The sequence below is a fragment of the Chlorocebus sabaeus genome, chromosome 12 (genome assembly GCF_047675955.1).
Source record: "Chlorocebus sabaeus isolate Y175 chromosome 12, mChlSab1.0.hap1, whole genome shotgun sequence".
NCBI lineage: Eukaryota > Metazoa > Chordata > Mammalia > Primates > Cercopithecidae > Chlorocebus > Chlorocebus sabaeus.
Genome location: NC_132915.1, coordinates 64,361,063 through 64,374,447, shown reverse-complemented (window position 1 = coordinate 64,374,447; position 13,385 = coordinate 64,361,063). Strand labels below are relative to the sequence as shown.

The 13,385-nt window shown below is 49.5% G+C and overlaps 1 protein-coding gene across 2 annotated transcripts in view; it reads left to right on the top strand.

Annotated features, from left to right (window-relative positions):
• The window catches only part of TLN1 (talin 1), a 35,741-nt gene extending 29,670 nt beyond the window's left edge, over positions 1 to 6,071 (top strand). For both annotated transcript variants that reach the window (XM_007968776.3, XM_073021757.1), the window contains exons 49-57: positions 3,030 to 3,215; positions 3,325 to 3,432; positions 3,939 to 4,044; positions 4,244 to 4,368; positions 4,475 to 4,600; positions 4,729 to 4,791; positions 4,904 to 5,086; positions 5,237 to 5,365; positions 5,493 to 6,071. In XM_007968776.3, coding sequence (XP_007966967.1) covers positions 3,030 to 3,215; positions 3,325 to 3,432; positions 3,939 to 4,044; positions 4,244 to 4,368; positions 4,475 to 4,600; positions 4,729 to 4,791; positions 4,904 to 5,086; positions 5,237 to 5,365; positions 5,493 to 5,618 — 1,152 coding nt within the window. In that variant the 3' untranslated portion in view covers positions 5,619 to 6,071. The remainder of the gene's footprint in view (positions 1 to 3,029; positions 3,216 to 3,324; positions 3,433 to 3,938; positions 4,045 to 4,243; positions 4,369 to 4,474; positions 4,601 to 4,728; positions 4,792 to 4,903; positions 5,087 to 5,236; positions 5,366 to 5,492) is intronic.
• The last annotated feature ends 7,314 nt before the right edge of the window (positions 6,072 to 13,385 follow it).

Sequence of the window (13,385 nt, the reverse complement as noted above, 5' to 3'; positions counted from 1 at the left end):
AAGGGTCTCGCTCTGTAGCCATCCTCCTCCAGCCTTCTCAGCCCTCTCCTCTTGTCACTTCTCCCAGGTGTGGGTAACCTTTCCATTTCACGTGGCATCTTCCTCAGTCACCATGTGACTTTCCCTACCCCAGGTCTCCCACGCCCTCCTGGAGTGCAGTGGTGTGATCTCGGCTCACTGCAACCTCCACCTCCCAGGTTCAAGCAATTCTCATGCCTCAGCTTTCTGAGTCACTGGGACTACAGGTGCATACCATGCTGGCTAGTTTTGGTATTTTTAGTAGAGATGGGGTTTCACCATGTTGACCAGGCTGGTCTCGAACTCCTGGCCTCAAGTGATCCTCCCACCTTGGCCTCCCAAAGTGCTGGGGTTACACTCATGAGCCACTGTGCCAGTGAGCTACACTCATGTCTGTCCCCTACCCACTTGTTTATTCTTTAGCATTTGGCAACTGTCTTTTCACCACCCTCCCTCTTTCTCCAGTCACTAGTGGCCTCTTAATTGCCACATTCAGTGGCCAAGATGGCGCCACTGCACTCCAGCCTGGGCGACAGAGCGAGACTCCATGTCAAAAAAAGAAAAAAAAAGAAATTATTTTTTCCCTTGGCCTAGATACTGGGTTTTTATCTTGTTTCTCAAACATCATCGAATCACCTTTAACCTAGTAAATGCAGAGGTCTTCCCAGGGTTGTACAAATAGCCTTCTTTCTCTCTTCTCTTCTTTGGCAAGTTTAACCACTTTCATTATTATTCTGTAAGAAGCAGACATCCAGTTCTGAGTTGAGTTATTTTCAACTGCCTGTTTGACATCACCACCTAGACACAGTGCCTCTGAACCATGACATGGTCCTCCTAATGGTGGGAACACCCTTGCACTCATGAAGATTCCACCTCAGTCATCTTTGACTTCACCATCTTAGCCACTATATCCAGGCTATTGCCATGTTCTTTCATTCTTCCTCCCTGGTGCCCTGTCCGCACTCTGGTTCACACTTCCATACTCTACTGCACTTTGGCTGTGGCACCAGCTTTCTCCCTGGTCTCCCTGATTCCGGTCCCTGCCACTCTCATCTCTCCCTAGTCATCTTTCTGATTTCTAAATTCATCTTTCTAAGGTTCTGTTTTCACCTTTACTTGAAGATGTCCAAATTGGAACTCTTGACTCTTTGCCTCCCATACCTGGTCCTTTCTTGGTCTTCCACCATCTCAGTAAATGGCACCTTATAGTAACTCGGTTCCTAAAGCCAGAAACCCAGCTTCAATATATTAGACTTCTCTCATTCTCTCATTCCCCACATCTAAGTTTTGTTAGCGCCCCTTCCAAATACAGCTCATTTTCTCTTTTTATCTCCCACCACTACCACACTGTCCAAACCATCATCAGTCCTTAATTGGATTTATACAGTAGTCTCTATCCAATCACCGTGCTTCAACACTTGCCCCCTCCTTTGTACACAGTAGCCAGAATTATGTTTTTAAAATATAAATTAGAGCTGGACATGGTGGCTGATGCCTGTAAAATCCCAGCGCTTTGGGAGACTGAGATGGGAGGATCACTTCAGTGAGTCCAAGACTAGTCTGGACAACATAGCAAGATACTGTCTCTACAAAAAAATTTAAAGATTAGCTAGGCAAGGTGACCCACGACTGTCCCAGCTACTCATGAGTCTGGAGGCAGGAGGATCCCTCACACCCAGGGGTTCAAGGCTACAGTGAACTATGATCACTCCAGGGCACTCCAGCCTGGGTGACAGAGCAAGACTCTGTCTTAAATATATATTAGATTATGTCACTTCACTACTTAAAACCCATCAGTGATGACCCTGCTTGCTTCTCCAATCTCATCCTACTCTCCTCCTTTTTGCGCCCCATCCCCCTGCCCTATCAGTTCTGAGAACATGCCAGGCTCTCACCTGTTGCAGGCTCTTCCACTCACTTTTCTCCAGCTTTTTGAACACTGTGCTCCTTCCAGTTCCTCAGGCTTCAGCTTCAGTGTCACCTCCTCAGAGGGCCCTTCCCTGACCACCTATCTGAAATAGTTCTCATCACAGCACTCTTTTTAAATTCTCTCATAATCCAAATCACAGTCCTCAGTTTTACTGCTTGTTTACTTATTTATTACCTGTGTCCAAAACCAGAATGTAAGCTCCGTGAGAACAAGGAGCATCCCTAGCCCCTTGCATAGAATCTGCCACCTAGCTGATCTTTAATAAATGTTTGCAGATTGACCCCATACATCAAAATATTTTATGACTTTCACATATTATGTAAAATTCCAAGTTCTTCAGTGTGATATTCAAGGCCCCAATAACCTTTTCTTCACCATTCCTATATTCCAGAACATTCCTTGATACTTTCCCACTTGACATCTTGGTTGTAGGCCGGGCGCGGTGGCTCAAGCCTGTAATCCCAGCACTTTGGGAGGCCGAGACGGGCGGATCACGAGGTCAGGAGATCGAGACCATCCTGGCTAACACGGTGAAACCCCGTCTCTACTAAAAAATACAAAAAACTAGCCGGGCGAGGTGGCGGGCGCCTGTAGTCCCAACTACTCGGGAGGCTGAGGCAGGAGAATGGCGTAAACCCGGGAGGTGGAGCTTGCAGTGAGCTGAGATCCGGCCACTGCACTCCAGCCTGGGCGACAGAGCAAGACTCCGTCTCAAAAAAAAAAAAAAAAAAAAAGGAAGACATCTTGGTTGTTCATGTCCTACCATTTACCTAAAATGTCCTCCTATCATCTTTTATGTATATCTTTTACGGCCCAGCTCTGCCTCTCACCCCTTCAAGGGTTCTCTCTATTTTGGGAATGAAAACCCAGCCAAAAGCCATTTTTGTAATTACTTTTGTGATTTCAAACAAACAAACAAACAAACTCCCCAGTTGCTTCAGTCAGAAATGATAACCAGCTGCCTTCTGTTACATTCACTGTGATGTGTGAATGTCTGCACCAAATCACATGCACACAGAGTTCTACACTGTCTCATAGTCTCAGCCACTGTAAAATCTTTCTTCTTGTTCTGCCCCCACAGGTTTTCTGTTCCCCAGAGCCACCTGCCAAGACCTCTACCCCAGAAGACTTCATCCGAATGACCAAGGGTATCACCATGGCAACAGCCAAGGCCGTTGCCGCTGGCAATTCCTGTCGCCAAGAAGATGTCATTGCCACAGCCAATCTGAGCCGCCGTGCTATTGCAGATATGCTTCGGGCTTGCAAGGTAGAAATCCTTGAGGCATTTCCATGAGGCAGCTTTGGGGAAGAACATAGTGGGAAAGAAACTGTAGGGATCTGGGATCCTAAAACTTAACATATTACTCTGGGGACAGGAAGCAGCTTACCACCCGGAAGTGGCCCCTGATGTGCGGCTTCGAGCCCTGCACTATGGCCGGGAGTGTGCCAATGGCTACCTGGAACTGCTGGACCATGTGCTGCTGGTAAGGGAGGGCGTAGCTTGTTCCTCGTACCAGCCTCTCTGAATACACAGGCCTCTTCCTGCAGGCCTCACACCCTGCTCTCTGTTTGGCTCAGATCTCCTCCCTACCCCACCTTCTGTTTCCCAAATCTGTTCTCCTTTCCAAGTCTCCCTTTCTCCCAGGCCCCATCCTTCTTATCATCTTTGGTTCTCCCAGTCACCTCTTCCTCTTCCTCTTTTTTCTCCTCCCTTCCCATCTGACCACCCCCTTCTCTACCTTCGTCATCTCTTCTTTCATCTCATCATTCTCCTTGCTCCTTGCAGCCGGTGAGTGACACAGCCCCACTGTCTCCATCATGCGTGAGGTGTGATGCATGATGTGTGCTTGGATAGGCAGCGTGGTGTTTGAGGGCTGTGGTGTGGAGTGCTCTAGGGATGGGGTGAGGGGGCCATGGTCTGCCCTATTTCATAGATCAGGGTAGACCCTAAGATGTGATGCTCTTTGTCCCCTGCCTGCTTCTTGCCCAGACCCTGCAGAAGCCAAGCCCAGAACTGAAGCAGCAGTTGACAGGACATTCAAAGCGTGTGGCTGGTTCCGTCACTGAGCTCATCCAGGCTGCTGAAGCCATGAAGGGTGAGGGGTGACCAGGGACAGGGACGGATGGAAAACCCTTATCATGGTGTGATCTCTGCTTCCTGGCTGGATAGCTCTGTGCTAGCCTCTGCCCATAGTCCCCACAGGTGACAGGGCCTGATGATACTAACCATGCCCTCTGGTGCTTTTGACCTCTGCACTCTGCCTTAGCCTCTTTCCTCTTCCCTCATCCCACTAGGAACAGAATGGGTGGACCCAGAGGACCCCACAGTCATTGCTGAGAATGAGCTCCTGGGAGCTGCAGCCGCCATTGAGGCTGCAGCTAAAAAGCTAGAGCAGCTGAAGCCCCGGGCCAAACCCAAGGTCAGTCCTGCTCCCTTCCTCTTCCACCCTCACCATGGCAGAGTGTCCCCACCTTCAGCCCCATCTCTGACTTTACATCTCTCTCTGCAACCTTTGCTTATTGCAGGAGGCAGATGAGTCCTTGAACTTTGAGGAACAGATACTAGAAGCTGCCAAGTCCATTGCAGCAGCCACCAGTGCACTGGTAAAGGCTGCGTCGGCTGCCCAGAGAGAACTAGTGGCCCAAGGGAAGGTGAGTGCTTAAATACCCACAAGAATGGGGTCGGGTCGGCACTTTGATGTCCACACCCATATCCATAGCCAACGAGTCTTTGAAGTGAGGAAAATGCAGGTCTAAGCAGGCTCTTCTCCTTCCTGCAGGTGGGTGCCATTCCAGCCAATGCACTGGACGATGGACAGTGGTCTCAGGGCCTCATTTCTGCTGTAAGTGTGCAATACCTGCTAGGTCTCTTTCAGTTTGAGAGACTTGAAAAGGCTGGAGTGGGGATGGACCAGGGCAAGGGACATATTTTTAAGCAAACTCTCCCTGCTTTAGGCCCGGATGGTGGCTGCGGCCACCAACAATCTGTGTGAGGCAGCCAATGCAGCTGTGCAAGGCCACGCTAGCCAGGAGAAGCTCATCTCATCAGCCAAGCAGGTAGCTGCCTCCACAGCCCAGCTCCTTGTGGCCTGCAAGGTCAAGGCTGACCAGGACTCGGAGGCAATGAAACGACTTCAGGTGAGAACCCTGACCCATCCCATTGTCCCTTGGGCTATACTGCTTCAAACTGTCACTCCCAAGATGTATGTTTCTATGAGAGAATTGAGGGACTGTCTTAACTGGGACCCTATGTGAGTTCTCAACTTAGGCCACTTTCTCTCTGCCCAGGCTGCTGGCAACGCAGTAAAGCGAGCCTCAGATAACCTGGTGAAAGCAGCACAAAAGGCTGCAGCCTTCGAAGAGCAGGAGAATGAGACAGTGGTGGTGAAAGAGAAGATGGTCGGCGGCATTGCCCAGGTGAGCTTCACCCCAGACACTGAGGGATGCTGTCAGGAGGGCAGTCACGTTGTCTGTACTGGTCCCAACTTCCCTATGCCCCTGCCGTACATCCTCACTGAACTAAGTCCCTGATCTCCACCCTCAGATCATCGCAGCACAGGAAGAGATGCTTCGGAAGGAACGAGAGCTAGAAGAGGCGCGGAAGAAACTGGCCCAGATCCGGCAGCAGCAGTACAAGTTCCTGCCTTCAGAGCTTCGAGATGAGCACTAGAGAAGCTGCTTCTATTTAACACAGACCCAGCCCAGAGACTCTGCCTGCCACTACCAAAGCCTTCTGGGCTGTCAGAGCCCAATCTGCCCAACCCCAGCACTTCCCAAAGTGCCTGCCAAACCCCAGGGCCTGGCCCCACCCAATCCCACAGCACATCCCCTGTCCACTCCCTAACCCCAAGTGCCTTCATGCCCTAGGGCCCCCAAGTGCCTGCCCCTCCCCAGAGTATTAACGCTCCAAGAGTATTATTAACGCTGCTGTACCTCGATCTGAACCTGCCAGGGCCCCAGCCCACTCCACCCTGCCAGCAGCTTCCAGCCAGTCCCCACAGCCTCATCAGCTCTCTTCATCGTTTTTTGATACTATCTTCCCCTACCCCCAGCTACCCATGGGGGCTGCAGAGTTGTAAGCCCCAAACAGGTCATGTTCCAATAAAAATGATTCTACCTACAACCTCTGCCTGGCTTCAAGGGAGACAGAAGATTTCTCCCAGGGCAGTAGGAGAGAGAGTGGGGTTGAGTTCTGTCACCCTCCTTGATCCGGCTTGAAATGGGAGCGAAGACTGGCAGTCTGCCCCTGAGGTCGCTTCATCCTTGCACCCGGACCCCTAAAGTCACCCACTGGGGAAGCTGTGCCTGAGAAGTCATACTCCTATTATCCTCACCTCACTGACCAGCACCTAAGCCTCACAAAGTGTTGTTCTGCTGCTGCTGAGACAGCAGCTACTACAGCTCCTTGTGGCTACCAAGACATTCTGTTCTTCATGACTACTCAGGGTATGTCAACAAATCCAGTCCTTGACCAAATTCAAATTTTCAAGCTTTGCTAAAAATAATAAGCCTGTAAGTGTCTGAGCCTAAGAGAACTATGGCCACAAAATTGATTGAAGCCATTAGCAAACAAAAAAATCCCAACTTGAGGCTGCCTCGGGTAGGCACCACTCTTGATTGGGTTGGGGCACTCCTGCCTAGAGAATCACTAAAAGGGAAAAGCTTGACCCAGGTGTGAGAATTTATTGTTAGAGGGGCAGAGCTCCCCTAGTGGCCAGGCAGGTGCTAGCAGCCCTGTTCCAGCTGCCCTGCTAACCTGGTGGGTCAGTGGAAGGAGGCAGTCCGGAAGATGGATGCTGTGTGCTTCCACGTCCTCATCCACTCACTCTGCCCATAACGTATGGACTCTCTGACAGTCGTCTTAGGTTGGCCTCTATTTTCATGAATGATTCTTTAGTCAACACTACCGCCCAGTACATTATTTCCTCAAGTAGAACACAAACGCCACCCATCTGCTACTAACACCTTCTACTCCCACCACATTAGGGAAAGCTTGAAGTAGATGGAATGTAGCTGGTACGGTGGCTCGAGCCTCTAATCCAAGCTACTTAAAAGGCTGAGGCAGGAGGACTGCTTGAGACCAGGAGTTCAAGGCTGCAGTGAGCTATGATGGTGCCACTGTGCGCCGGCCTGGGTGACGGAGTGAGAGCCCTTCTCTAAGAAATAAAGTAGATGAAACTCTAGGACAGCCCATTAGAGATGGTGCCAACTTCCTACCGTCACTCCTATCACCTGTGATTCATTCATTTAATATTTACTAAGCCATGCTTGTGCTAAGCACTGGAAAATTGAGATGTATTATCACTTCTCTGACGCAGAGGACTGGCAACTCCAGTACATACTGCAGGGGCTCCCTAATCCTAGATTCAATGTCATAGTATGAGTTGAGGGCCTTGGAGATCAAATCCCTTCTACAACCTCCCCGACAAGTGGTAGTCCAGACTCTGAACTCCAGCTATGAGCCCAGGACAGCTGCTTACTCCTGTTACCATTTCCTTGTCATGTCCTCAGGAACTGGGTCCAATCACGTACTTCTCACTAGTGATACCTTGGGAGCCATCTGGGGAGAGGCTTTAAAACCCATTAGACCAGCAACTCTTCAAATGTGGTCCTCAGACCCCTAGGGTTCCCTAAGACCTTTTCAGGGGTCCATAGGTCAAAATTATTTTCATAACAATACCAAGACATTATTTTCCTTAGCTGGGGATGGTGGCGCACACATGTAATCCCAGCTACTCGGGAGGCTGAGGCACCAGAATTGCTTGAACCTGGGACACAGAGTTGCAGTGAGCTGAGATCACACCACTGCACTCCAGCCTGGGCAACAGAGCAAGACTCAAAAAAAATGTACTTGATGAAGTAAAAAATAATTTTTTTTTTTTTTTTTTTTTTTTGAGACGGAGTCTCGGTCTGTAGCCCAGGCTGGAGTGTAGTGGCATGATCTCGGCTCACTGCAACCTCCACCTCCTGGGTCCCCATTCAAGAAATTCTGCCTCAGCCTCCTGAGAAGCTGGGATTACAGGCACATGCCACCATGCCCAGCTAATTTTTGTATTTTTAATAGAGACGGGGTTTCACCATGTTGGCCAGACTGGTCTTAAACTCCTGACCTCGTGATCTGCCTGCCTCAGCCTCCCAAAGTGCTGGGATTACAGGCGTGAGCCACCACGCCCAGCCTAAATGTATTAATTTAATTAAACCTTAATCCTGCAGGAAAAGTCTTTTCAACATTCTGTCTGATAAAGTGGGAAGTATGCATAAGGCATTTTGCATACCAAGGTATGATGGTTTTCAGGAGGAAATAACTCAGACTATTCTTTGAGTTCTGAGCTGAACTAGCTGCTTGCTTGTGGAATGCCACGTTTACTCAAAAGAATGACCGACAAACTGGTTATCAGACTTAGGTAGCTGGCAGAACTTTTATAAAAAGGAACAAAGTGAGTCTGTCACTTCAGGGAAAAATCTGACAGTGTTTGCTGCCAATGATACAGTTCAGGCTTTCAAATGAAAAATCGAATTTTGGAACACTTGTATTTGCTACATGAGCTTCACAGCTTTCCAAAATTTAAAACTTAAAGACTTTACTGTTCTCCAGTATAATACTATGAAGAAAAACAAAGACTTTACTGTTGAAACCTATTGTGATTTTTTATTTTATTTTATTTTATTTATTTATTTATTTATTTATTTATTTGAGACAGAGTCTTACTCTGTTGCCCAGGCTGGAATGCAGTGGTGCAATCTCAGCTCACTGCAACCTCCACCTCCTGGGTTCAAGCAATTCTCCTGCCTCAGCCTCCTGAGTAGCTGGGACTACAGGCGCCCGCCACCACACCCAGCTAACTTTTTGTATTTTTAGTAGAGACAGGGTTTTGCCATGTTGCCCAGGCTGGTCTCAAACTCCTGAGCTCAGGCAATCCACCCACCTCGGCCTCCTAAAGTGCTGGGATTAAAGGCATGAGCCACCACGCCTGGCCTGAAACCTATTGTGATTTTTAAAATAATGTATAATGAAACATTAATATTTGGAAGATTTGCATAGCTCAGTGAATCAATTATTTTCCATATGACCAATGCACAGTGTTACAAAATCATGCATGGGTAAAAGATCCAATCAAGGTGCAGTTCAGAAAAACGGATTTTTTTTTTTTTTTTTTTTTTTTTTTTTTGAGACGGAGTCTTGCTCTGTCACCCAGGCTGGAGTGCAGTGGTGCAATCTCGGCTAACTGCAACCTTCGCCTCGCAGGTTCAAGTGATTCCCCTGCCTCAGCCTCCTGAGTAGCTGGGATTACAGGCGTGTGCCACCACCATACCTGACTAATTTTTGTAGGTTTAGTAGAGACAGGGTTTCACCATGTTGGCCAGCGTGGTCTCAAACTCCTGACCTCAGGTGATCCACCCACCTTGGCCTCCCAAAGTGCTGGGATTACAGGCGTGAGCCACCGCATTCAGCCAAAACAATGGATTTTAGTTTAACAGTACAAAAACGTCATTGATATCATTTCAGGTTCTACATTGCAACTGCCCCTTAAGAAACTGCCAATTATCAGCCAGGCACAGTGGCTCAGGCCTGTAATTCCAGCACTTTGGGAGACTGAGGCAGGAGGGTAGCTTGAGCCTAGGAGTTTGAGACCAACCTAGGCAACATAGTGGGACACCATCTCTATTTAAAAAAATAAAATAAAAGGCCAGGTATGATGGTGCACATGTGTAGTCCCAGCTACTGGAAGAGACTGAGGTGGAGAGAACACTTGAGCCCAGAATGTCAAGGCTGCAGTGAGCCAAGCCGTGATTGTGTCACTGCACTACAGCCTGGGTGATAGAGCCAGATTTTTTCTCAAAAAAATCATAAATAGGCCAGGCCTGGCAATGGTGGCTCGCACCTGTAATCTCAGCACTTTAGGAGGCCAAGGCAGGCAGGTTACTTGAGTTCAGGAGTTCGAGACCAGCCTAGCTAACACAGTGAAACCCCATCTCTACTAAAAATATAAAAAATTGTCCGGGCATGGTGGCTGACGGCTGTAGTCCCAGTTACTCGGGAGGCTGAGGCAGGAGAATGGTGTGAACCTGGGAGGCGGAGGTTGCAGTGAGCCGAGATTGTGTCACTGCACTCCAGCCTGGGTGACAGAGCAAGACTCCATCTCAAAAAAACAAAACAAACAAAAAAATACAACAGTTAGCTGGGTGTGGTGGCTTATGCCTGTAGTCCCAGCTACTCAGGAGGCTGAGGCAAGAGAACCACTTGAACCTCGGAGGCGGAGGTTGCAGTGAGCTGAGATCGCCCTGCTGCACTCCAGCCTGGGTGACAGCACAAGACTGTCTCAAAAAAATAAAAAACAAATAATAATCATAATTATAGACAGACCAGGCTTGGTGGTTCACGCCTGTAATCCCAGCACTTTGGAAAGCCAAGTCAGATGGATCACTTGAGGTCAGGAGTTCGAGACCAGCCTGGCCAACACAGTGAAAGCCCATCTCTACTAAAAATACAAAAATTAGTTAGGCATGGTGGTGCATGCCTGTAGTCCCAGCTACTCAGGAGGCTGAGATAGGAGAATTGCTTGAACCTGGGAGGCGGACATTGCAGTGAGCCAAGATCGCACCACTGCACTCCAGCCTGCGCAACCAAGCGAGACTCTGTCTCAAAATAAATTAAATAAATAAATAAATAAATAAATAAATAAATAAATCTTTCCAATTGCTTACCTGTTGTGAGACCGGATTTTCTTCATATGTCTCAGTAACCAACATAAAGCAACAGATCAAATATGAAGGAGATATTGAGAATCCAGCTGTCCCCTTGGAAGCCAGAGAGTAAAGAGATTTGTAAAAATGTAAAATAATTTCCATACTCTCATTAATTCGGGGAATGGGAATATAGTTATCTTTCATTTAGAACATTATGTTAACATGGTTAATGTGTAATGAGTTTATTTTTGTTATTGTTAACGAATTGATACATATTTAAAAGTTTTCTTGGCCGGGCGCGGTGGCTCAAGCCTGTAATCCCAGCACTTTGGGAGGCCGAGACGGGCGGATCACAAGGTCAGGAGATCGAGACCATCCTGGCTAACCTGGTGAAACCTCGTCTCTACTAAAAAATACAAAAAACTAGCCGGGCGAGGTGGCGGGCGCCTGTAGTCCCAGCTACTCAGGAGGCTGAGGCAGGAGAATAGCATAAACCCGGGAGGCGGAGGTTGCAGTGAGCTGAGATCTGGCCACTGCACTCCAGTCTGGGCGACAGAGTGAGACTCCGTCTCAAAAAAAAAAAAAAAAAAAGTTTTCTCAAGTTTCATTTTAATATGGCAACTATTGGTAGATATAACCCACTTCAACAAAAAAGCTGGGGGTCTTCAATAATTTTTAAGAGTGTGAAGGGTTCTAAGACCAAAAGACCCACACCATATTAGTGTATTTGAAAAGTACCCAGAACTGGCCGGGCGCGGTGGCTCAAGCCTGTAATCCCAGCACTTTGGGAGGCCCAGACGGGCGGATCACGAGGTCAGGAGATCGAGACCATCCTGGCTAACACGGTGAAACCCCGTCTCTACTAAAAAATACAAAAACCTAGCCGGGCAAGGTGGCGGGCGCCTGTAGTCCCAGCTACTCAGGAGGCTGAGGCAGGAGAATGGCGTAAACCCGGGAGGCGGAGCTTGCAGTGAGCTGAGATCCGGCCACTGTACTCCAGCCTGGGCGACAGGGCGAGACTCCGTCTCAAAATAAAAAAAAAAAAAGAAAAGTACCCAGAACCTGGTACATAAAAAACTCCTCTGGCAAATGTTCATGAAGTGCCAACTCTATGCCTGGTGCTGTGCTCGGCCTTGGGAATTCAGAATTGAGAACAATCGTTTCTGTTGAGGACTCACAGACCGGCGGAGGCGCCAAACCGGTATAAGAACAGTTATACCATGGGACTAGGATGAGGGTGAGAGCCCGCACCAAGAACACGCACCTATTAGGTGAGGCGGTAGGAAGAGTAGTGGCCAGGGAAGGCTTCCCAGAAAAGCTGACATTTGATCTGAGTCTTAAAGGCCACTAGGAATCAGCCAAGGGGAAGGGCATTTTAGGGAGAGGGAACAGAATGCATAAACTGTGGAAGCTTTAAGAAAAGTATGGCTATTTCCAGCTCCTGCACGTAGCTCATTACGAATGCAGCATGAGATACAAGTCTGAATACTGGGGGTGAGGTTGGGCATGGAAGGAGATGAGGCCAGAGAGGCAGGCAAGAGCCAGAACAGCAGGGCTTCTATACCATATTAAGAAATGTGGATTTTTTTTTTTTTCTCCTCAAAACAGGCAGGGTGCCCGCACGCCTGTAATCCCAGCTACTCAGGAGGCCGAGTCGGGAGGATCACTTGAGCCCATAAATTCAAGACCAGCCTGGGCAATCTAGCAAGCTCCCGTCTCAAAAAAGGTGGGGGGGACAGGGATTAGGGAGGGGTTTGGAGGATTTTAGATAATATTCGCATTAACTTTTAAAAAGATATTTGACAACAATGTCATGGGACAGTCAAATGAATGAATGAATGGAGGAACCAGAAGTAAAACTACAAAACACTTAGACTGGAGAATGCGTAAGGAGCGGCCAGAGGCCAGCCCAGACCGACCCCAGGAGGAACCTCATTGGTAGAAGCAGCCTCTCCAGGATTAGGTGGATGTGAGACGCCAAGGGCAGGGGAAACCCAGTGGTCCAGCATAGGCTACTGGTGGATGAGGGGTCTTCCACGGAGTTAGAGGAACACTGCGAGGTCAGGCCAGGGTTGCTCTCCGTGTGGCTAGCAGGCAGCTAAACAGATCTGAATGCATTTCCACGCCGCCTCCCTACCGCCCCGGCCCGCGGCCTCGGGTTCCCACGGTCCCCAGTCCACTGCAAAATCCAGGCTTCCCGCCCCTCTACGACTGGAGGGTAGGGGCGAGGCTAGCAGCTCCCTCCCGGCTTCCTCCGCTTGTTCTCTCCTCCCCTTCCCCCTCCTCCGGGCGGCTCTCCACTTCCTCTCTCCCCTCACCCCACCCCAGGGAAAAACGAAAACAAACACCCTTGCGCCCCGCACCTCCGACTCCCGGACCCCACGACCCGGCTCCGGAACTGCTTTGGCGGCCTGGGTCGGAGAAGGCACCTCGCCCCGGACCCCCTACGCCCTGCAGCTCAGTGACTCTTCGCCTCGCCCTCCGCCTTCCCCGCCCCAGCCCGACTCCGCCTCCCAGTGGGGAAACATCCCAAAAAAGGGCAGAAAAGAAATTTCAGCACAAAGTTGGCCCACTGGGAAAGAGGGGAGCGTCCGCGGGGAGCCGGGGAAGAGAGGGAGGGCGCGCGGAGGGGAGTGGGGCCAGGCGAGCTGGGGTCCGGGAGCGGAGGGGTTCGGGACGTGTCCGGGTGGGAGCGGGGGCGGGGAACGCGCGGTGACCAGCCCGGCCACAACCGCGTGGAAAATATGCG